Raw genomic sequence first — 23958 nt, forward strand, 5'->3', positions numbered from 1 at the left:
AAGATTTTGTCTGTAAAAAAGCTCACAAATGCCTCACAGCTGATGCCTAATTGTGCAATTTTGAACTGTCCTGTTGTTAAGAACGTCAAAGACTGAACTGTTTCAGGACATCAACCTCTCAAGGGTCACATAGCTACCAACAATAGCTGGCATGGGATGTCAAAGACTGAATGTAGGAAGTTCACCTCTCACTGATCCATCCGTCACAGAGGCCACTGATACAGGTGGAGCCAGGTATTCAACATAGCCACTCTAGTTGTTGCACAGTTCTTTCCCCAAGCTATAATAAAATATAATATAACTAAATGAGACTGAGTTGGGAGTTAGGTTATTAGGACTATTTTTAACTTTAATAGTGTGATACTGCTCAAGGCTGCTGGGTTGAATTAGTAGTTTCATTTAAGTATTTGGGTCCAACTACCCTTTCACAGGGGTCGCGGCAAGATGAGCAGCTTGCGGGGGGGTGGTATTGCCACTGTTGCCGCTCCTAGTGCAGGCTCCCGTGCTCTGCCACCAGCCGCTCCAGCAGTGCCTCCAGCGCAGCATAGTCTCCTGCTAGGCGCCCCAGGTGAGGCGCAGCTTGGTGGGACAAGACGCAGAACTGAACTGAGAAACCCCAGAGGGAAAAAACAATTTATATACAATCATGAACAATGGATCTTCACACCATTGGTCAGTTTTGGTTTAATTTCTGTGAAAGAACACTTGCATAATTTTAAGGTTTAACAACATGAGCAACTATATTAAAGGGACATGGCATTAGGAAGGTTGAGAACCATTGGGATGTGGCCAACCCAGGGCCTTCTTTACAAAACTGCCATTGCTCATTTCAAGCCAATCATTACCCTTGATTCTGAAACTGACGTAATACCTTGTGCCTAAATTCAGAAATTTGGTAAGAAATAATTGACTTTTTTCTCCTTAAGGCTTCATATTGAAGAAGAAAAAGTTGGCTTTTTATACCCCACTTTTCACTACCTGAAGGAATCTCAAAACAGCTTCTTGCCTTGTCTTCCTCTCCCCACAGCAGACAACCTGTGAGGTTGGTGTGGCTAAGAGAGCTCTGACAGGACTGCTCAATCAGAACAGCTGTAACAGGATTGTGATTAGCCCAAATCCATCAAACAGGCTGCATGTGGAAGAATACAAAATCTTCAGACTAGAAGTCGCCGCTTGTCTATTGTCCTTTTAGAGTGGGGGTAAGGCCACAGTACCGGGCCGCTGGCGCCGCGCCTGCCTATCCCCTGCAGTGAGAAGCTTGCCAGGCCGCGAGCGAAGCGGCCGCTTTACTCAGGCCCGGATAGCTGCTCGCTGAGAAAGGGGGGGGGAAGAGGCAGGCGCGGCCACCGGCGCCGCAAACACGCGTGCACGGAGCTGCTGTGCATGCGCGTTTGCGCCCTGCTGCCGAAAACATGCATGCGTGGCAACTCTGTGCATGTGCGTTAGCTCCACCTGGTGGCTAAATCGCACATGTGCGGCAACTGTGCATGTGCGTTTACGCGCAGCTGCTGCAGGGCGCCCGGGCCGCCGGCTCTCCCCACCCCCGGTGACGGTCCTCGACTAGAAGAAGGTTGGGGACCGCTGTTCTAGAGAAACCTGGATTAACTCCCAAAGAGAATTCTGTTTCCCTTCCATGATTATTCTACTGGTAATGTCTGGACCATTCAATGACCAGAGATAAACTCTGCTCCTTCTATAGCATTGATCCCAAGTCTAGTGCTTTACCATGCTATATATTAATGAATACCAGGTGTTTACTTATACTTAAGAAAATGAAAGGCTGCACTTGGAAAACATTTCTGGAGTCAGGACTAACTCCCTGCCTCTAGTGACTCCACCATTAATGATCAAGCTTCACGGGTTCAACTGTTTCCTGATAATCTGGGAGATATTGAATTATAAAGAAAGCAGATGGAAACTGACACACAGGTAGGTACTGAAGACCCAACCTTCCATTGTTGTTGTTACCTGTCTTAGGTCCCAGTTTTTTGGGGAAAAGACATATATCTACATATATATATATAATTAATAAACTACCAAAAGGTATTCAGTATACTTACTTCCCATCATGATCGTGGCAGTAGCCACATTAAGTGCAAACTTGATCCTGTCCAGTCCCCCCCCCCCATTCCAAAACAGGATTAAGACAATTCAGGTAAGGGAACAAAACCTGGCTTTTGGAGAGTGTGATATTTCATTTTATTATTAAATGATGATTAAAATGACAAGAGCTTTTTTTAAAAAAAAAATTCTGCCTTTTCCTTTCTCTCCCCACATCGGCCACCCTGTGAGGTAGGTGGAGCTGAGAAAGCCCTAAAAGAATTGTTCTTCAGGGATCTGTGACCAGCCCAAGGTCACCCAGCTGGCTGCATGTGGCTAAGTGAGGACTCATACCCGGCTCTCCAGATTAGAGTCGGCCGCTCTTGACCGCTACAGCAAATTGGCTCTCTCAAGTTAATTTGTTAAAAAAAAAAAAATTAAACGCCAGCAAATGCAAACGGGACGGGTTTTGCCACCCAGAGCCTAAACCCCAAACTGAGTGGCGTCTCCTCGGCTCCTCCTCGCCTCACGGTGCTGCTGGACCACTTTTGGAACCGTGATTGGTTTTGACCACTTATGGCCATGGAGGATGAGCGCAGGCCGCCACCGCGGCACCGCCGTCTGCGGAGCCCCGCAAGAGAGGCGGCTGCCCGGAGAGCTCCGTTCGGCGGAGCTTGACAATCAACAGACCTTGCCCGCATTCCCCTCTCGGCCCCTGCGCCTCCCCCGCCCCCAGGAAAGCCCGCCCTCCACTCTCGCAGTGCTCATTGGTGGACTCGGCCGCCACTCACTGTGGGGTCCCGCCTCCCCCGAGGAAGGGGGCGTGAGAGAGGGAAAGGGCACTTGAGGCATAAGATGGCGGAGTTGGCGGCCGGCCAAGTTCCCGAGCTCCGCCATTAGTCTCCCCGCCCGCCCTTCCTCCCGCCCCGTCTCCTTCGCCCGCGGCGCGGTCCCCGGTCAGGCTGCCCGGCGTGTCCAAGACGGCTGCTCGCCAGTGCCGGGCGAGGGGGAAACGGCCGCTAAGATGGCGACGGGCTGCCCCGTATGCAAAACACCCGCCGCCCCCTCCCCTCCGCCCTCCCGGTGGCAAAGGTAAAAGGGTCGGGTTCAAGCTACTGCCTCCGCCCGCTCAGACTCCATCTTCCTTCCTCGTTGGTGGCTCGCCTCGCCTCGCACCAGCGCCGCCACCATCCCTGCCGCCGCCGCCGCCGCCGCCACCCCCGCGGGGAAGACGCCGCACCCAGCGCGCTCAGCCGGGCGCCCTTCGTAAGGCAACACACGCACTCCCCCCAACCCCTGCCCCGCCGCTCCGCTCCCCGCAGCCGCCGAACCCGCCAGACGAGCCCTGCCCCGCAACACAAGGAAGGGTTAAGGCTTCGTGTACCTGAGGATTTGGCGCCAAAAGGGCCCGGCGTCGGCTGCCTCCCGTCAGGGCCTGGGCTGGCCCCCCCCTCCCCCGGGAGAAAGAGGCGGCGGCGGCGGCAGCGCCGAAAGGGTTAACAGTGTCCCGCGAGGAGGAGGAGGGGGCGGAGTGGCCGCCTGTTATTGTTTGTTTGTGCGGGGGGGGGCAGAGGAGGGGGGCTGTCGCTTTCTCGTGGAAAGGTCAGAGTTCGTGACCCCGCCAGGCGCTGCTGTCGCCGCCTGGCAGCGTTGCCCCGCTTCCTCTTCCCAGCATCACGCCGTCCACGGCCCCCTCCATCTCCCTTCCTCCCCCCCCCCCAGCCTAATGAGGCGGGGCCGGAGTGTAGGGGGAACGGCAGAGAGGAGGGAGGGGCTACCTGGGTGCTGCGAACGCTCGCGGCTCAGCGTTCCAACAGCTCCCGCTGGTCTCCGAAAGGAGCCGCCCGAGCCCCCCCCCCCCCGCCTGGCCGGGAGAGGGACCCGAGTCTCGTGGCGGCGCAATCCCATCCTGTTGGGAGGATCGGCGCCCCAACCACGCCAAGGAGCGTTCCAGGGTGCTCTTGAATTAGTCTGCCTCCGGTGGCGCCCAGAACGGCTCACCAGGGCAAGATCCGTTAGCATGCTGATGGGGAACAAAGGGACAGGTCTGCATGCCCACTGGATATAATTCACGGGTGGCATCCAGAAAGCTTCATATATAACAAAATGGGGTTGGCATATGTTGACCCTTGTTTTAAGATGCCAAAAGTAATTCTGATAGACTGGCTAGATTAAAAATCTGGGGCATACTAAATTCCTATACATATATGGCTCCGTTTATGTCACCAGTAGGGAGGAACATGGAGCCTCTTGTGGTGCAGGGTGTTAAGGCAGCCGACATGCTGTCTGAAGCTCTGACCATGAGTCTGGGAGTTCGATCCCAGCAGCCGGCTCAAGGTTGACTCAGCCTTCCATACTTCCAAGGCCGGTAAAATGAGTACCCAGCTTCCTGAGAGGGGGGGGGGTAAAACAGTAATGACTGGGGAAGGGAATGGCAAACCACCCTGTATTGAGTCTGCCAAGAAAACATTAGAGGGCGTCACCCCTGGGATTCTTGTAAATACTGGTATCTGTGTCCTGTATGTTTTCAGAATGGAATATGGGAATTTTAAGGATCCCAGGCCTACCCCTCCCTTAAGAGAGCCAGTTTGGTGTAGTGGTTAGGAGTGCGGACTTCTAATATGGCATGCTGGGTTCGATTCTGCACTCCCCCACATGCAGCCAGCTGGGTGACCTTGGGCTCACCACAGCACTGATAAAACTGTTCTAACTGAGCATTGATATCGGCTCTCTCAGCCTCACAGGGTGTCTGTTGTGGGGAGAAGAAAGGGAAAGCGCTTTGAGACTTCTTTGGGTATAGAAAAGCGGCATATAAGAACCAAGTCTTCTTAAGAGGTTTCCCAGGGCAATGGAAGGGAGGGGGTGTCTCTTCTGGGCTCAAGGGCCTGTGGAAAGTAACCTCTAGTTTTGTGATGATGGAGCCCATGATTCTGGAGGAAACAACTGTAAAGGCCCAGAATCCCCAGAAGTAAGACCCTTTAAGTGAAGCGGATATTTGGAATAAACATGCTTAGTATGTTAGTCTCTTGTTACAGACAATGAAGTTCTTAAGAGATGAAGAATGCAAGCAGGAAAGCTGGTTATGTGGAGGCTGTCCCCCCTGACACTTTTGCAAGCTGCTCAGAATTAATTGCAAAGTAGCTATACTAAGTGATAGGCACATACAAACACACACACATATATATACTATATAAAATACTATATAAAAAGCAGAAAAATGCAATACTAGGGAGCTGGTATTTTTTATTTTTTAATATTTTCTTAAAACAATAATTGAATAGCTGTATTTTTACAACAAAATTTGTAAAGCAGGTTTTGTGTGTGTATAGATTTCATACAACCGTAGTCAACTGCTAGCACCAAAATAGTTGTAACACTTATTCTGCAGTGGGTGTTTATTTTAAAATTCTGCTGAGTTACATTTGTATCTAACATTCTGTTTCTGTCAGTGTAAATAATGTTTTGCCTCCTGCTTAAGTTGTAACCTGAAAAATGAGTGGACCATGAAAACTAATTAAAGATAATATCAGTTTTTGCATATTAGTATCAGTCTGTGCTTCGTGATACAGAAAACCCAAATTTTGGAACTGCAGTGAAACATTGCAACCAAAGTACAAATCTCTATAACTGGAGCAGAGCTCACACAGGCGGTTTTGGCTGTCTGCCTTTTTATTCTGGCAACCCATGTTCCCTGAAAAAACACTTTCCATGGTTGTAAGCCCTTGAGAAGAATGTGACATGGTACAGGGACTTCGGATGGGCAGGAAGTAGTATTAGAAATTGCTTCCATTCCCACACAGTGAATGCAGCAGGAGTTTGTGCAAGTACGGGGAGGGGGACAATTTCCACCATCTTCCTCATCTACTACAGCTACCTGTTCTGTGCCCTAAAATGTTCTGGGGGAGCAGCTTTTGGAGGAGTGTGGAGGGTTACAGAAAGAAGGAAAGGTGAAAATATTCACTTCCAAAAGCCGTATTCATGGGAATTTAGATTTAATTGACTTTCCCCTAATTATACATTTACACTTCTTTTGAAATGAACCGGTTAAATGAGACTAAACTGAATGTATGGAAATCTTTATACAAGCAGGGATAATTCTAACTCAATCAAAAGTTTAATTAGCAGTTCTGGTTATGGCACACAATATAAATATTAAAGTTACTGTTCACACAAAAAATTATTATACATCCAGAAATCTCAGAAGTTACTTTAAAAATAAATCTTACAATGCCAATGTCATATGAGTTGCTACTAAAATATAATCCGGATCAGGTTTTCTTGCTAGAAGAACTCACATTCCATTGCTGCAATGATTTTAGACAGATGGCTGGCCACAGAAATGTGCAGCATCTGTCTACAGTTTAATGTATTGATGGAATAATAGCAGCATAAGTTCTGGGGTGGGTGGGTTCTCCCAGCTCTTAGTTAATAGCTGGAAAACCCTTTCTGTTTACCTGTTTGGTTGTACAGCATGGCAGCATTAGATTACAAATTATTTTAGCGCAATGCAACTTTTTTTCTCATTTAGGTTTAAAACCGGCTTTCTCAGGTGAGAGGCTGCAGCCCTTTGCATTATTTGGAAACCTTATTCTGATCACTTCTATGGAACTATGGAGTTTTAAGCCTGAATAGGGCATTGCTTATAACATTTTATGAAGTTATCCAGTTTGAATGCATTCAGCACTTGGGTGTTTGACAATAAGCAAGACAAACAAGGTCTCACCATCTCCTTCTGATGCATTCTGATGTAAAGAGTCCTGGAGACAAGACTTGCAAGTAAGATCTCAGCACACAGTGGCTCCAAGATGCCACTTTATATGAACTTTATCATAGAAGAGAAGGAGGACATAGGGAACCCATAATGGGGTACTGTTTCTGTTGCAGACCTTGCCATACGCTACCTACTGGAAGAAGGAACACTTTTAGAAGCATGCAGAAGACAGCAGAATACCAGCCACCCATTTGGCTGAGAACTGCACAAATAATCAGGGAATGTAGCAACATAGATTTACTACTACATGATTACATTTATGCAATATGTTTCTTGCTTCGTGGAACAGAAGGTTGTAAACAGGATTCCTAGGACATCTCCCATCTAGGCACTGACCATACCCAGACCTGCTAGCTTAATCATAGATGCAGAATCAAATAGCTGCTGATTGTATCCTGGCTGCTAAGCTGGGATGAGAATTATGTCTGTTATCCCAGGTAGGTAGAAAACTGGCTATTAAAGGTAACAGGATGTATAATGATGAATGGGAACAAAAATGTGTCAGTATTTGCAACCAATATGCTATATTGTTCTTATATAAATGGATAAGTATGATCATAATTGAGCCCCTGCTTCCCAAAAAAATTAACAATTTTTGTCTCTTCTAGGAGCTAGATACACCATGTCAAGTTTAACAAAATGATATGCCTGTACACCTAATTTTCTTGATATATCCAATATGACAGGATTCAGATTCAGAGTACCTTTATTGGCATAAAAGGATATATCCAATTTCCCCCCAGAGATGTTTCTATCCAAAAGTAACGGGGGGGGGGGGGAATGGGATCCTTTGAAGGTTCCCCTTTGAAAGTCCACAGGATACTTTTCCTTAAATGGCTAATTTATAATGGGCAATAGCAAACAATTTTGCTTTTTATCGTGTTGCAGATTTGAAATAAATTACTAATACATCACAGAAGAGCTGCTATCACATTGGCCACCATTGCAAAGTATAATGTTTGCCACAATAAATGTAAATTATGGCTTGCTTTGGTGATGAAAGAGGTGAAGTACATTAGTTAATCTATTGTCTACTATAAGATTTCCAAGAATAACATTCAAAAGGCTGGAAGGTTGGATATGAAATGGCTTTTTTTGTGTACTTTAATACCAAGCTCAAAATAAGCCCAATCACTTTGGAGAAATAAGGAAAAAATGTGATGGTCTGTAAAAACAGGGAAGGAAATGTTGTTGTCAATATCATATTTTGGCACTGGGCCTATCCATAGTTGTGTTGTACGGCTACGTGATGATGCACTGCTTAAAAGCTTTGTCTCAGTAGTTTTGGTGGCATTAGAACCCGTTAAAAGCATTGTACACATTTTCTAATATATGTAAATTCTGAACATAAATGTACCTATGAAGAAAAAGCTCCCAATATTGAACAAATCATATATCTGCAGCAAAGTTCACCTTTTAAGGCAGCAAGTTTTGCAAAGGTGGTTTCTCAGTATGAGCGTGAGTTGGGGATACAGACTGAAGGCAAAGAAATCAACAGGAACTGAATAAATCTCAAATTTCATTGGACCCCTGACCCCCCACAGGCAAAGGAAATTGTGAAATATTTTAATATTTCAGAAGATTTTGGTGACAAAGATGGTCCTGCCATCAATCATTTCTTGGATAGCATGAACTTGGGACAAGGAGCTGCATTTTTGTGAAGAGACCTGATTTGAAGGTGCTTTTGGTTAAGATTTCACCAATAATTTTGTAGAGGCAGCACTGTTTGGGTAAATGGTACTTGTGGGTCCCAACATTTTCCGAACTGGTTGCAAACAGAACTGAATTATCCTCTGCTCAATTGGTTTGGTTCACCACTGTGAAAGGGACAAAAAGACCCAACTATAAACAAATTAATCTCTTCCTTGATTGGGAAAACACACTTCCATTGTTTGTGGGACTTCTGATACAGCCCTCATTATGAATAAATAAAAACTGGATAAATTTTTATGAGCTTAGATTGCGTAGTCGATAAAAACAGAGTACAAGAAATGTTAACAGCAGTTACAAATACACAAGCTGGTGTCTGTCTCCTGAAGGCTGGATCTTATGGGTTTATCACTACTGTTATCCAAAATATTAAATCCGTCATCGTCAATTATAGTCAATTATTTTCATGGATCATTGCCATCTTCCAGTACCCACAGAAATTGATCCTATAGACATAAAACACTGGCAATGGAATGTAAGCTACCACCAACCCAAACCAATGTTCTTGCATGTGGGTAAGTATTAGTGAGCTACTTTCATTCCTTATCTGTCTCCTTGGCTAAACATAATAGAAAGAACAATGGTCCTGGGCTGTCTGGAGAAAGGAGAGGATGTCTTTTGCAATATTTCATGCTCACAGGCAGGTATTGCAAAATACAAGTGCCAACCTGTTTTATTTCTACTTCAGTGAAATTGCTTCCTCTGCAATGGTGTCATGTATGATGAACATTATTACAACTGCTAACCAGCTTGATGTGCGCAAGTGGAAATCAACTATAGTGGGAGTCGTTTCATTAGTAAAGAGAGCAACAAGCTGTGTTCATGAAATGCTGGTCTTAAAATATACTTAGCAAATGACTCCGGCTTAGAGGATGGAGTGTTGGTATGGCAAGCTCTGCTGTTGACAAATTTTACTGCCTTGTTTCAGTTACAGGAGAAAAGTGGGATATAAATAAATAACTGCAAACCCAATGCATCTTATTGGTTCTAGTATCAAAACAGCAAGGTATACTTATGGTGTGTCTCTTGCTACCTTGCACTTCAAACTCAAGCACAACTGGAAATGTGATGTACTTTCATTATTGATGCTGATGCCATGAAAGAATGGAGAAAGGAGAAAAAAGCGGATCAGCACAATTTCAGTACTGGAATACTGTAATTACATTGGGGATCATATTGTACATTCAACGTTGCAATGTATGTGGATACTCTTAAGCAGTTATGACCATGGACATTTTCTTTGGGTGCCATAGATGATGCTCTGGTTTCCAGTACTTGTTTAGATACTTCAAACACTTTCAGAGAAGCATCCTGATATCTTTTCTGCATTTTCACGGTAACTGTTTCACTAGCAGCAAAAGAATTTCCTGCATTATCTGATGACTGGTCTCATAAGAAGAATAACAAAATGATCGACGATGAAGGTGGAGCTATTCAGCTTGATGCCGACTGAGACAGGTCCTGAGAGCTCGCACATGCTACTGGATGCTGAAGGTGTTCATCTATTTCAAGCATAAGAATTGTGAAGACTTGTCAGGCAAACATCTTCCTGACGATTCTGAAGCCTCTCAGAAACAGTACATGAGCCCATGAAGAGCCTATCAGCATGCAGTTGGAAGGCCATTTGAACAGGATGATTTAGTTCCTGCTGGATACAGGAATATAATGATATAGGTGATGCTAAGAAGCCTGTAAATGTAGCCCTGTACCCAAGAAAACACCCCAAATGTCACTTTGAAGAAGGCAGTCAGTTCTTCATTGTCATTCCCAGGAAAAAGGCAGCTATTCTTTACCATCATTAAAAGAGGATATGCATGACTAAGTCCAACACAATCAACTGCATAAAAACTATTAACATGTTCTATAAGACATATGAGAAGTTGACATCAAGGGTTTTAAAGCACAGGAATCAATAACAAGCAAAGCTAGAGTGGCTAAATGATGTTCTTAAATGACCAGCATGGCCAAACTTGTATCTTCCACTTGCTAAGATTAATTTATAGCTGAACAGCTCACTTGCCATTGATTTTCAAGGGGGCACCCCATCCCATTTCACACACACACATTGAAGTTTTAGACAAAAACCTTTCTTGGTGTAAGGTAAATATAATTTGAAAGTTAGGTTAGGATCAGCTTAACCAGTCTTGACTGATAAGCATACAAACACATCATTTTATATACATTTTTTCCTGGGATACTGGTGCTCTGGGATGCCCGTGTGTGTGTGTGTGGGAGGGGGGAATTTGCGTCTCCATTCTTTGGATTCTACAACTGTTCAGTTATCTGAGAACAAAAAGACACATGAGTTTCCAGAAGTCTCTCTTGGTTGTGGTTGTTGCTCTCCTACTTTCTAAGAAGAAATCTTCCTCAGCCTGCCAAGTCTATTGCTACGTACTTTTCCCCACTGCAGCTGTGTGTTGGCAACACTAGTTTTTGTTTGATATTACAGCAGTAAGATTTGTAGTCTTAAATTAAATTCAGATTCCGTCAGCTATTAAAATAGTTTAATACTACTAGGTAAACAAACTAGGTAAAGGTTTACAATAAATTAACATCCTTTGAACTGGAGACTGATGTAATCTTCAGCCGGGTTCGGGTTGGCCAGAAGAGAGATGCTTACTGGCAAGATGGAAAACTCTTACCATCAATCGGGTAAGTTAGTGCTGAATTACCATTCTGGGTTCTCACCGCCAAACACTGGTGGACCAAGAGTGCAGCATTCTGTGGCAGCATTCCCAATAAGCGAACTGCAATTTCACAATGACCGTGTAAAGGGACTGGTAGTTATGTCAGTCCTGAGCGTTCAGATGAGAATAAAAGAAGCTGAGTTTTAATTAAAATTATGACGTATTTTGCTTTCATGGTTGACAAAAATAATCAAAGTAGACAGGACGTTTAGCAGGTAAGAGGAGTTGAGCCAGATGCAACGAGTCAAGCATATTCTGAGTTCAGAAACAACCATACATTCTACGTCTTGAAAATAAGATGCAACTGTATTATATCAGAGTATACAGTGCAGGATGACTTCGCACCGATAGAAAAAGGGCCATAAATACTCCGTATTTTTTAAGTCTCCACTTGTGGGGAAGTAAGTTGAAGTAAGAAAGAAACAAAGGAAAGGGAGAAAAAACAGTCTTGGACAAATTCTATCCAGGTTGGAATATACACTGTTTCCTCCAATAAAAGAAGTTTTGCTGCAAATATAAAGGTATTCATTTATAGTCCACTCAGGTGATAACTGCTATAATACAGATGCTTCCTCCATGGCTTTAATCCATCTAAAAAAAAAGGAAAGATAAACATATTTATTTAAGTGTATGTCTTCATGCAAGTACATACACAAATTAAAATTTGGATGCTAGAGAACTGCCGCACTGCCAGGAATTGTGGGAGAATTATTTGTTTTTTATTAATTATTAGCTCTCCATCAATTGTACAGTAGTTAAGAATGTTTCCTACTTTGCTACCCACCAGGAGAGAATAGTGGGAAAGATGGCTGAAGTTGTGAGCTGTGTAGGCATGTATACAAATCACAATATAGATCAGTTCTGCCATATTTCAGCCTTCTCCATGTCTGATTCAAGTTTCCTATATGTTTATCTCTTTTGTAAAACAATAACAATATGCCACAGATGACATCTGGAAAACATTCAGTAAGGAAACATTAGCTTACAAGATGTATTTTCCATCACAGGATCACTTGTTCACATTATTCCTGTGCCCTTATCTCTAGAAATACAAACTAATGATTTATGTATGTACAGAATTCCCCAAGTCATCTATGGCCGGTTCTGAAATTTGTGAACACTTATTTTCTTACTAACTATATTTAGGATTGAGCTGCTTAATTCTGAGGTCATGGGTTGGTAGGGAAGCAAGCAGCACTTCTAACATTCCTATTTCCAAAGATGCTCAGACACAGTAATAACAAGTGTAATTTTAAGGCCGCAAAATTAAATAAGTAACACGGTGTGCTCATGCCAAACAATGCCCATCAGAAATTCGTTTGCCTCTATAAGCCACCCCAGGCCTTTTCTCATGGTGAAGCAGCTCTAGGCTCCTAAGCAAGATCCAAGCATCTGTGTTTGTGCGCTGGGTTGCTTGAGTTAAAACTGGCACTGATTAGGGTCTATGAAGTAGTTAAGTCTTAGCTGAGCAGCATTCAAAGAGTCTTGAAAGGAAGCAAGCGTAAGTTAGAGGAGTAAGAAGCGCTGCATATGCACACTTGTTAGTATGTTATCATGGGCGGATCAACACCCAGTACCTCTGTGTGGAATTGTTATCTTCTGCTCGGAAGCTATAAAACAGAGTTTGCTTGTGGTAAAGATGGAAAACTGCATCCATATTTCTGTCTTCCTTGTCTGGGACAATTGTGAAACCCAGCAAAGGCAAACTCTCTGTGGCGACTTTATCCTAAAATCAGTGCAGAAGGGGAAATGGGCTTAAGAAGGAATGCTATGCATAAGGATGTACACTACTTGTGAGCGTGGAGCAGAGACACTGGCTGCAGTCAGACATTACATAAATCATGGCCTGTTAACCACAGTTTGCTCAAATTCTGGTTAACTGGGCTGTATTAAGACAAGTGATCTAGCAAACCAAGGTTTTTGGGTTGATATCAACTAGATTTCAAAGTAGATTTCATATGAATGACATTTGAATTCACAAACCATCAATTTTTGAAGAGCACTTCTTTTGTATCTACCTGATCACGGGGGGAGGGGGGGATGTACGGACAAGAGCCGCCCAGAGCCATATGGTATAAAAATCTAAATAATTTTTAAAAATAGATAACTAGATATCTACGCATAAACTTGGATTTATTGACCACATCCGGTAGCTTAAATAAATTCTTGCACAAAGACAAATTCTTGCACTAACTAGAATTCTTGTCCTTAAATCCTACGGAGACAGGAGCGTTTCCTTTTCTGAAGAAGCATAATTTCAGGTGGCATCAAAAGGGGAAGGTAAACAAGTCACACTCCATGGGTGGAAATTAGGGATGTGTGCTCAGATATAACTGAGCTGAATAAATTTCAAAAAAGAAAAAAACCTTATCAGTATTTGTCTAATATATTCAGGGCTCCCAAATATATCTGTTTATTTTTTTTAAATACAAACAATGGGTCCCAAAAAATCCTGGAAACATTCAGGAATGACTAGGGAGATTGGGAATTGATCTTTGCAGGCTCCTTGGACTGTTTTTCCTTTTCTCCCTCTGTGTTCCTGTATATCCTGTGGATTGGTATTGACTTGCCAGGCTGCTTTAGACAAAGTTCTGTCAGTTTCAAATGTTTTTGTTATCTTTGTTGGAGTTGGATTGTTTCAAGTGTGAAATTTTCTTTTGGATTCTTGCGTCTTTTTCATTGAGATTCTTGTGGTTTATGGAGGTTTAGATTCTATGCTTTGCATAGGTTTGTATTCTTAGGTTTGACATAGCTTCAGCTTTCCCTTTGGGAGAAGATTCTTAGGTTTACATTTTTTTCCCATTCCCCCCCCCCCCACCTTTCTGGAAACAATGGAGGATGAAGGGGGGCACCTTATCCAGGGGCTCATAGAACCAGACAGGTTGGTCCAATTGACTTGAAATGTGGGGGTTCATTAAAGCAGTGTTCCCCAACCCCCGGGCCGGGGCCTGGTACTGTGGAGCCCTCGGTACCAAGCCGCGGTGGGGGAAAGGGAGGCATGGGACTCCCCTGGCCTGAAAAAGCACCAGCTGTTCTGTTGCAACTTTGGTGCCAATATGTTTTAAAACACTGCCCAATCCCCTGGACAAATTCCCCATAGGAAACAATAGAGTTGAAATGTTGGAAATCTCCCCCCCCCAAAAAAAAACTGGATCTGAATACCAGTATTTGCAACCCAGGAAACGGGTTGCCAATTTTTGCTGTTGTTATACAGCCCTGATATAAATAATTTCTTCTGCAGAAACACTCTATTGGATTCAAGCCACTAGTTTATTGTGATACTGTCTTTGTTATATGAATCTGCAGTAAGGACTCCAGTGCTGGATCATGGATTTTCTGACTATTAGTTAATCAGAAACAGAACTTGTACTCTTGAGAAAATGGCACACTAGATATTTACCAATTGCCTTACAAATTTCAGATGGCTAATGAGTGTGGAAGGCCATAGCCAAAACGGATTGGTGTGCCAAACAGAATTTGTATGTGAGGTCAGACCTGAAACTATTCTGAAAATTCTCTCTCCAGGACTTTACCTCATTTGCTGTGTAGGTGTAGAGCACTTTGCCTTTGATGACAAACCACAGCTTCTTCCAGTGTCTTTTCCCCCTCTTGCACCTGCTGAGATAGCCACTGATTGAAGAGCCCTCTCCAGAGGCCGACACCTGTAGATGGAAGAACACCAGGCAAATGCCTCAGGGGAGGTCGATATCAAACGAGGCTATTTATATACTGTTTTTCTCTGCAATGAGGACCCAAAGCAGCAGGCCTAATCATTCTCTATTCCTTTCTTTTAACCTTATAACAACCCTCCTGTGAGGTAGGTTAGGCTGAGAGTGCATGATTGGGCCCAAGGTCACCAAACAAGTTTACAGAGCAAAGTGGGGATTCAAACCTACACCTTCCATATCCTTATGTACTGAAGCCTCACTGGCAATTTTTCCAAAAAACTGAATGCTGAATCATGAGACAAACAAAGATATGATCGAATCTTAGCATACAAATTTGTCCTAATCCTTATGCATGGTTCGTCTATATATTTGTGAAACAGCCTGGGGAACATGATACGTGTCCGGCTGTCCAAGTTGGAATAGAGCCAATCAGGGTGCAGCCAGCAAAGCTGGCTGGAGCCAGCAGCAGGTAAGGGGAGAGGGCCCTGGGCAAAGGGTCATGGTGGAGGGCCTGGTCACGAGGGCCTCTTGGCCTGCTAGGCTGGGCCTGCTAATGAGGGCTTGCCAGCCTGCTGACTGCTTGCTAAGGAGCTCTGTCCAGAGCCTGCTAACGAGCTGGCCAGTCCCTGCCCACCCCACTTGATCCGGCTGCGAGCTGCAGCCCAAAGCTACCTTAAGCTGCCTGGCTGGGGGCCAGGGGAGGGGACCTTTTCAAGGCCTGTTCTTAGGAATGGGCTTTGAAGCTAGCTACCAATGAAGAACTGTTACCAAAGAAGATATTGGGATAACTGCAAAAAACAATATATCAGGAACACATATACTATAATATATTCTTTTTAACTGTTGATAGTAAAGGAAGAGGTGCACTTCCACAATGAAGAAACTGAAGCATGGTTTTAATTTGATAGGCCTGGGTACCACTTTTGCTTAGCTGCTTATGATTGCAGGGTAGATCATGTCAAAATGAGACACTTTTTTGTTGAGGCTATTTACTCTAGTGATACAAATGTTAAATTTGTATCACTAGAGGTACAAATGTTAAATTTTCCATAACTGGAACAGAATACATACCAGGTAACAAAGAAGGCTTATGGTGCAAGGCTTCATATAAGGTAAACTTATTTGATAACAAAATTAAACAGGTGTCCAGTAAGCATCTTAAAGACTAACAAAATTTATTCAGCATAAGCATTCTTGTGTAAGAGCGCTCTTGGTTAGATGCAATAGGTACATGCTGCCCCCTAATGGTTTTAAAGTAGTAAGCGCTGCCAGAAATTGAATTTTGTTTCATTATCTGTTGCAAGCATTACACAAAATGAACATACAGAATTCAGTGGAAGATTCATGGTGGTTGTGTATATCAGGTGCTATTAGTCATGTCACGTCTGTGTTCAGAGGAAGTGTGAACGAACTCTGTTGGTTGCCTTTATGTGCTGCTTGTGGCTTTCCTGTGATAGCAGACCATTACTGGTAACAGCATGGTGAACTAGGTGAATGTTTAGTCTGATCCAGCAGGGCTCCTTATGTTCTGCTCATACAATATACACAATTACAAATTTGTCCAATGTCTATGGTGCCACTCTGCAAAAAAGCAAAATTAGCAACTAGACATTCATGGACATTCTATCTGGTGGCTCTCACACCCTGGAAAGGCCATGCTGAGGACATCAGGAAGACTCAATTTTAATGTTTTGCAGAGTGTACAAAAAAGAACCGTTAAGGAGGGCATTCGTACAAAGGGAGAAGAATTACAGTATAATGATTAGACATAGAAGGTAAGAGATAGCCTTCTCTAACAAGAATAGTTTTGTTGCCTTAGACAACTATTTTTCTATCCCAGTTCCCTTATATTCTTTTTTTTTCTTTTGATGTTCAATTGTTTTATATAAGGGAGAAATTTTACTTATACTGATTGTTCTGCTGCCTTACACAATTTTTGTTTGTGTCATTTTCTACTTCTTCAGTGACAACTCCATTGCTAACATTGCCAGACTACAGCTGACAACCTCTGAAAGATAGAAAGAGGTGGGAGCTGGCTTGCTGGCATCACACTAGTGTGCAGACATCACTTCTAGTGAAAGCCAACACAACACCAGGGTACACCCTGATTTCCACCCCATTTCCTCCCACTGTCACTTCTGCCATTACTGGGTTGCTGGGACGTCTCCCAGTATAATGGTAACCATACCTACTGCACTGGTTTGTTTTTAAAATTTTTGCTATTAGCTTGAATTGTATTATCATCTTTTGTACTCAACTTTCTGCCTTAATACACTTCTCATACTTGTAATCTGTCAAGCCCCATAGCATTTCCTGTTTTCCTAGGAATTGTTGCGGTTAGATTCAAATGTTTTAATTGTATTTTCTTATTGACTGACAGAACAGTTTTTATTCATCATCATCCTCATCATCATATTGTATGACTCTTGTTGAATTAAGATCTACATTAACTTTGATTTTACTAGGCCAGAATTATGCAAAGACACCAAAATCAGCAGCATGTTCAGCGGCAGATGTAAAATCAGGCTCAGTTTTGGCTCGGTTCAAACATCATGCACAGTCATGGTTTAGATTCAAATGAGTAGCCGTGTTGGTCTGAAGTAGCATAATAAAATCAGAGTCCAGTAGCACCTTTAAGAGCAACAAAGATTTATTCAAGGCGTGAGCTTTCAAGTGCAAGCACCCTTCGTCAGACTATGATCTTCTTACATGAAAGGGAATATGTGGTTTAGTTGAACTATTATTAGTATGACTGTCTGAATTCAGACCATTCAACCAACAATAGTAAGTTACAGTCTTCATATTAGAATGAAAAAGGGTTGACAGTTCCCTGGCCTAGGTGAAGGACCCCCTTGGGAAAAAAATGTCAGCTGGGTCAAGGATATGGCATCACTTTTGGGGGAAATCCACTAGTGACTTCACATCTCTAGCAGTCACTTGGAACTTCATGATAAGGCCACAGGATTGACATCCCTTCTGGATTTTCTCAGATATGATGGCACACCTTTATTGATGGCTACCCCGAAAGTCCCTGCCCCCCCCCCCCCCGCCAGGTCTCCTAGGATAAAACCATGGTTTGGAGTTTGGTTATTAATAACAAAATTAACTATAGCTTTGCATGACATATGCACATGGGCAATCTTGGCTTAATTCTAATTTGTTCCCCAGTGTTGTCCTTTCTACACAGTAGGCCAAAATATCAGTAGTATCGCCATGGGGGAAGAAGGCAGGAACATAGGAAGTGAAATCAACATTTTTTGAGGCAAAGCAGAATTTGAATGATCATCTGTAAACTGAATCTTGGTTTCACAAATTACAATATGCCACGGTTTCATGTTATGTCTGAACCAAGTTTTTAACCAGGCAAGAATATGCTTGGGAGATCAGAATCTAATTATTAAAACCAAAACTGTAATTACTTTTTGCTTTACACTAAAGAGATTACTTTCCCATTAAACAATACATTTTAATCCAAATCTCTGTTGTTGTAAGAAAAAACGAGTATTGTGACAGGTACATGACTGGGAAAAGTGGGGGGGGGGGGGACCTATTTCAGCATATAAATTATTTTTTAAACCAACATGGTAATTTTTTTACTGACATTTTCAGATGGAAGTTTGAGAAATGACATGACCTTTTAGAAAACATTTGGGATTTGATTCCAAAATTACTCCTTAGTACAAAATTTGCCAAAGGTCATGACAGGAGTGGCTGAAAGAGCAGGCTTGCAACTGCGGCCTAGAAACTGAAGAGCCATCGAGGACACCATCCTATAGCTGCCTGGCCTATTTGCAGGCATCCTTGGTCCTACCTCCAAAAGAGCTGAAGGAATTTTCTTTTGTCTTTTGAAGGACGAATAGTGGATATTGTGGAAGACAGATGAGAAGGCACTGCCTGAAAACCTGGATGAACTGGTTGGGAAGCTCACGCTCATTGGCCGCTCTGTAATGGTGGAGGTAGGAAGAGAAGAAAGTTTGTTTGGCACCTGGGTTGTCTCCATCTTATATCCAGTCTCAAAAGGCTGTTACTACTGTCCCTATATCTACTAGTAGAGTGGCTGAATATGCCATGAATATTTACTTATCTAGAAAATGTCTATACTATCTCTCCAAGCAACTTGCCCCAGTAATGAAAACTACACAACAGAGCATAGAAGGGATCTCCACCTACTTATGGAGACTCTCAAGGAATTACTAAATGTAAAATGTAGTTATATTGTTAAGATTAGATTTTTTTTAAAAACCTCCCAATTTACACATGCTTTAGTTAACAGAAGCAAACATGCAAGAGGTTGGCTAGCACATATTCCCCTTAAAGGTAAAGGTAAAGCTATCCCCTGTGCAAGCACTGGGTCATGTCTGACCCTTAGGGTGACGTCCTCTAGCGTTTTCATGGCAGACTCAGTACGGGGTGGTTTGCCAGTGCATTCCCCAGTCATTACCGTTTACCCCCCAGCAAGCTGGGTACTCATTTTACCGACCTCAGAAGCATGGAAGGCTGAGTCAACCTTGAGCCGATTTCTGGGGTTGAACTCCCAGCCTCATGGGCAGAGCTTCAGACTGCATGTCGGCTGCCTTACCACCCTGCACCACAAGAGCCCCCTTACCACCACAAAAAAGAGACTTAATGTTTTTAGAAAATAACTAAAAATTGGGAATTCAGAGAGGGGGAATGGCAAGGTAATATTGTTCCCAGATGGCCCTTGTAGCTATGGGCCTATACCCCCCCCAAACATTCTGATGAGGTTATGCATCGTCAGCAGGAATTACATGTTATGTGCAGCTCCAAAATGGGTCAAATAACTCCCCCCTGGTGTAATGTGCCATGTCAATCTTTCCTGTGTTTTCCTGGGCTGGAGTTGGGTTCCTTCACTCCACCCCTCCCTTCCCATTTTCTTCATAATTTCGCCCAGGTGCAGTTCTGGCAAGTCCTGTGAAATGCAAATCATCATCTATGTCCTCACTGAGTGAGTTGCTAGAGGGAGCTGGGGCAATCTGGCCATGATGGCACACTATTCGTCTCCAAATTTAACACATTTGTTGATCTAACAGTTCTGTCTTGGGAACAGGTTTTCTCACGTGGTATTGTGGGGTGGGAACCTATGTCTATATAAGTCCCATTCCTTCCCTCATCCTCACCCACCCTATCTTTGACAATTGCCAATTCTGTGAGTGCCTACTGATATTTGTTCCTGTAAAGTGCCTTCTTTATTGAAGGCACCTGGGACTCTGCTCTATTGGTACGGAAGGTCTGCACCAGGTTCGAGACACCAGGGTCATTTCAGTTCAGGAAAATGGTGCAGTCTCAAAGGCAGAAACCCCTCCCATGAAGTGGTAGTCCCACACCAAAATGCCATTCCTTGCAGCTGCTGTGTGGCTGCAGGGAAAGTAACCTGGGCCTGTGGAACCAACATTTAACCCATTAGAAAACATAATAGGTCATTTGAGCCTGAGTGTCAGCTAAGGAGGGAGGGAAATCAGTCTACATTAGCATTGGAGCACCTAGAGAATCCTGGAGGGCAGCCATAAATTCTACCAGTGGTTCTAGCAATCTGTCAGAGGAAGGCACTGATGGATGAGGATCTTTTATGTTGTTCCTCCCACAGCCCTTTCTAACTCCAGGATAGTTGATTTGCAAATCACAGGACCAATGCGGGCCAATAGCTACATAATTGAATCCAAAGACTTTCCTATTTTAAATCCACCTTGTGAAGTAGGTACCTGTGAAGTACTGCCCCGAGCCACATGGGAGGGTGATCCCTGACATGGAGTCCTCCTCGCCCTTGTCAACTGGTTTTTAAAAGCCTTCTATCTCACACCCCTGGAAGTGACATTGCTACTTGCATCCATGCTTGGTTCTTGTGGCCCTTTCTTGTATGCCTAGGAAAATGCCAATTGCCACTTTGGAGTGGGGAGGCAAATTTCCTCCAGAGATTCTGGCTTTTGGGGGGCATCATCTGGGCATGGAATTTGGGCCCCTATGGGTGGGCAGGTAGTTGTAAAGTTCCTGCATTCTGCAGGGGGTTGGACTAGATGGCCCTGGAAGTCCCTTCCAACTCTATGATTCTATTAACAGGCATATTTGAGGAGGACTGGTGGGAGGAGAGACAGGAGGTGGTTTAAGGTGGGAGTAGATGTGCAGGCTCTGCTTCCTCCCAGGTGGCAAAACCACATGAGAACTGCCTCCAAGGTGGAGCAATGGATATGACTGGTTCCCTAGCTTGTAGTCAAGTCCAGAAAGGCAGGAGGGAAAAGGTCTCTCATGGACCCCCCAGGGGTCTATGGACCCCTGGTTGGGAATTCCTGATCTAGAGGTATAGAGTACTCACCTCTCCTCTTCAATTCGCCATAGCAGCCATCACAAACTTTTGCTAGTCGGTCTTTAAGGTACTTCAGAGCATACTTGTTTCTTGAACAATTTCGGCACACAATCTGCAGTAACACAAAATCCAAAGGATACATTTTGTTTTAGCCTAAATCTAGCAAGAGGTGAATTAGCATTGAGACAGACTAAAGTTAATTTAGTCCAACACTATATCACAGGACAGGATAATTATCTAACCCCACCCCAATCAATGTATATTGTATGTATGAATAGAACAGGTACATTGCAGAAATGTGCTTGCAGAACTAAACAAAGATTATGAAATGGTTTGCACTGCCCCCTTTCAAGCCCTTCCTTGAATACATGATTTGTTATCAGTGCTGCACAGACCATTTAACTTACAGAGAATTGTCAGGGTGGGCTGTTGCTGAACAGTCCTGTTGGTGGTGAGAAGCAAGTTGAGCCAAGCCCCAGCAACTCTTCTAGAGCCTCACAGATCACTTGAATTGAACCCTTCAGTAGAAACAGCAACTGGTGTCAGCTCACCAATTGTTTCCTCTATGGAAAAATTGTCACCATTTTGTGGGAGGGGCAATGGGTAAGCTCCACCAGAATTGAGTGGCCCTGCAGTGCTGACCTGTAACACTGGAGGGGTAGCTCAGCTTTGTTGGATCCATCCTACTCTGCCACTTTTTACTATCTTCCAATTAATCTTTTTGTTACTAATTCTTGCTCATCAAGTTCCAAAATGGGTATTAAGACAGAGTCAGCACTGAGACATGGATGAACAGTTTGTGACAATATACCAGTCATGAACTTCTGTTCCTGAACTACAGATAGGGGGAAATTCGTGAAGAATTTTGTTTTGTGATTCAGTTTGTGCCTATCTCTAGGGGCTTTTTGCACGCCTTCAAAATAGCACAATGGTTGCCAATTGAAAACGCTACTGATTTGCTGATATGCACAACTTCGTCGACAATCTGCCACACACCTGAAACCAATCTGCAAAAAGCGCTTCCTTGTAGCGCTTTCAGGGAAATCCCCAAAAGTGGATTCACCCTCCGGAAAGCGATACACTCTTGCAACCAATCTGCAACACTAGCGAAAAAGACCTGTGCGTTAACATTGTTGCGGTTTCTACAAAGTCCCTCCCCCTGGCTCTCTTCTCTGATCTTCCGGCGAAGCGATCGCCATTTTTTTTTTCTCCGAGCGAGCGGGGATAAACGCACCAGCGAGCCTCTTTCAGTTTAGAGGCTTCCCCGGCTTCAGTCCCTCCCCTTCAGTCACTAAGCACAAAGAACAGAGAAGCCCGTTTGCTGATGTATTTTCCCCGTGAGAGGAGGGGGGGATTTTTTTTTTTCACTCGGAAGGAGCGTGGCAACGATCAAACGACAGCTCAAACACACCAGGCAGCTGGATGGGTCTCTCCGTTGCAACGAATTAACACAGATTCGTTGCAATGGGTCTGTTTTTTTTTTTAAAAACCTTTCATAAAGGGAAAGGGGCTGTTTGGGAGCATGCTAACGGCTGCCCATTGGCTGCTTGACGGCCAGGGGCGGGACGAGCTCGGCAATAGCGCTTCCTTTCTAGTGATTTCTGCCGAGACCGGAAGCCTGTGGGAAACGCTACAAAACGCAACTGGATTCCACTACAAAGGCAGGTATGCATAACGACGAATTCCACTATTTTAAATGGCGATTTTTCATTCAGTGACCAATTTGCTACAAAGATCCCGGTGCGTAAAGCCCCTTAGTATTCACCATACACATGGCAATACAGTTTTGTTAGTACTTATCGCAAAGCTCTTGCAAAAGTCTTTGCTTGTGAAATGAATTCCCTTCCCACTAAATTTATCTGGTGTGATCAAGAGGTTTCATATACAACAGGCTGAAAACATCCAGTAAGAAATGTACCTTCCCGCATGCATGGCAATGATGGCGCCTCAACGTGAGCTTGAAGTCGCAGCCACAATTCATGCACATCATGACGTGAGATACAGGCACCAAAGTCGGGGGTCTCTCACCCAAGGACATCCCCAGTCTTTCCCTAAGCTTAAAATAAAAACACAGCATTATGCTAGTTTATTCTAAGTTTGGCCACATAATACAAGAGCCTTCTGGCAGCTACGTGGAGTGCAATTCTGTTGTTCTTCACAATGTCATCACTCAGCATGGAAAGATGCACACTGTTGTATCGACACATATAATTGCCCTGTGTGAAGCAGCCTTCAAATGCCATTATAGCATATTTCATGACATAATGTTGTAAAATAAAAATTGTAAAAACTTGGACATTTAGGAGAAATAAATTAAACAAAATAGATGTATTACAAAGTATACTAAAACTCTGTTTTAAAGAGAGGCACATTCCACCACTGAAGTACAGAATATTTGAACTAAGAAGTCCTGAATCTATATAACACGATACAATTCAATATCTAAGAGTTTTGAACTAATCGGACCAAGAATTCAATATCTCTAGGTTGATAACCTTGAACCACATCAAAAGAGGATTAAAAGATGCATTTCAGCCTCCAAGGCCTTTCTCAGTGAAGAGCTGTTTTTTTATACTCTACTCTTCACTAACTCAAGGACTACCAGAGTGGTTTATAAACACCTTTCCTTTCCTTTCTCCACAACAGACACCCTGTGAGGTAGGTAGGGCTGAGAGCCCTAAGAGAGCCCTCTGCTAGAAGAGCTCTAAGAGACCTCATGGGCCCACAGTCACCCAACTGGCTGCATGTGGAGTAAGGAATCAA

General features: G+C 43.7%; 2 protein-coding genes and 1 long non-coding RNA gene across 11 annotated transcripts in view; 1 reads left to right on the plus strand and 2 right to left on the minus strand.

Moving 5' to 3' along the window:
- The window catches only part of NR2C2 (nuclear receptor subfamily 2 group C member 2), a 54010-nt gene extending 50238 nt beyond the window's left edge, over positions 1 to 3772 (minus strand). Inside the window, exon 1 of one of the 6 annotated variants that reach the window (XR_013228978.1) lies at positions 3425 to 3772. The gene's annotated coding sequence lies outside the window, so the exon portion shown is untranslated. Of the gene's footprint in view, positions 1 to 185; positions 207 to 2060; positions 2699 to 2831; positions 3066 to 3424 lie in introns of those variants that run through there. The other 5 variants (XM_077325320.1, XM_077325324.1, XM_077325322.1 and 2 more) reach the window with 5 other exon arrangements.
- Positions 3147 to 23958, plus strand: part of LOC143831836 (uncharacterized) — a 56508-nt gene continuing 35696 nt past the window's right edge. For both annotated transcript variants that reach the window (XR_013228980.1, XR_013228979.1), the window contains exons 1-2: positions 3147 to 3306; positions 18728 to 18832. This is a non-coding gene — a long non-coding RNA (uncharacterized LOC143831836). The remainder of the gene's footprint in view (positions 3307 to 18727; positions 18833 to 23958) is intronic.
- FGD5 (FYVE, RhoGEF and PH domain containing 5) overlaps positions 11009 to 23958 on the minus strand; it is a 199498-nt gene continuing 186548 nt past the window's right edge. For 2 of the 3 annotated variants that reach the window (XM_077325309.1, XM_077325308.1), the window contains exons 16-21: positions 23114 to 23251; positions 21205 to 21307; positions 18688 to 18818; positions 14742 to 14870; positions 12786 to 12934; positions 11009 to 11799 (exon numbers count right to left, since the gene is read on the minus strand). In XM_077325309.1, the coding sequence (XP_077181424.1) occupies positions 11763 to 11799; positions 12786 to 12934; positions 14742 to 14870; positions 18688 to 18818; positions 21205 to 21307; positions 23114 to 23251 (687 nt within the window). In that variant the 3' untranslated portion in view covers positions 11009 to 11762. The remainder of the gene's footprint in view (positions 11800 to 12785; positions 12935 to 14741; positions 14871 to 18687; positions 18819 to 21204; positions 21308 to 23113; positions 23252 to 23958) is intronic. The other variant, XM_077325310.1, reaches the window with a different exon arrangement.

The sequence above is a fragment of the Paroedura picta genome, chromosome 3, assembly GCF_049243985.1.
Source record: "Paroedura picta isolate Pp20150507F chromosome 3, Ppicta_v3.0, whole genome shotgun sequence".
In the NCBI taxonomy this organism is placed as follows: Eukaryota; Metazoa; Chordata; class Lepidosauria; order Squamata; family Gekkonidae; genus Paroedura; species Paroedura picta.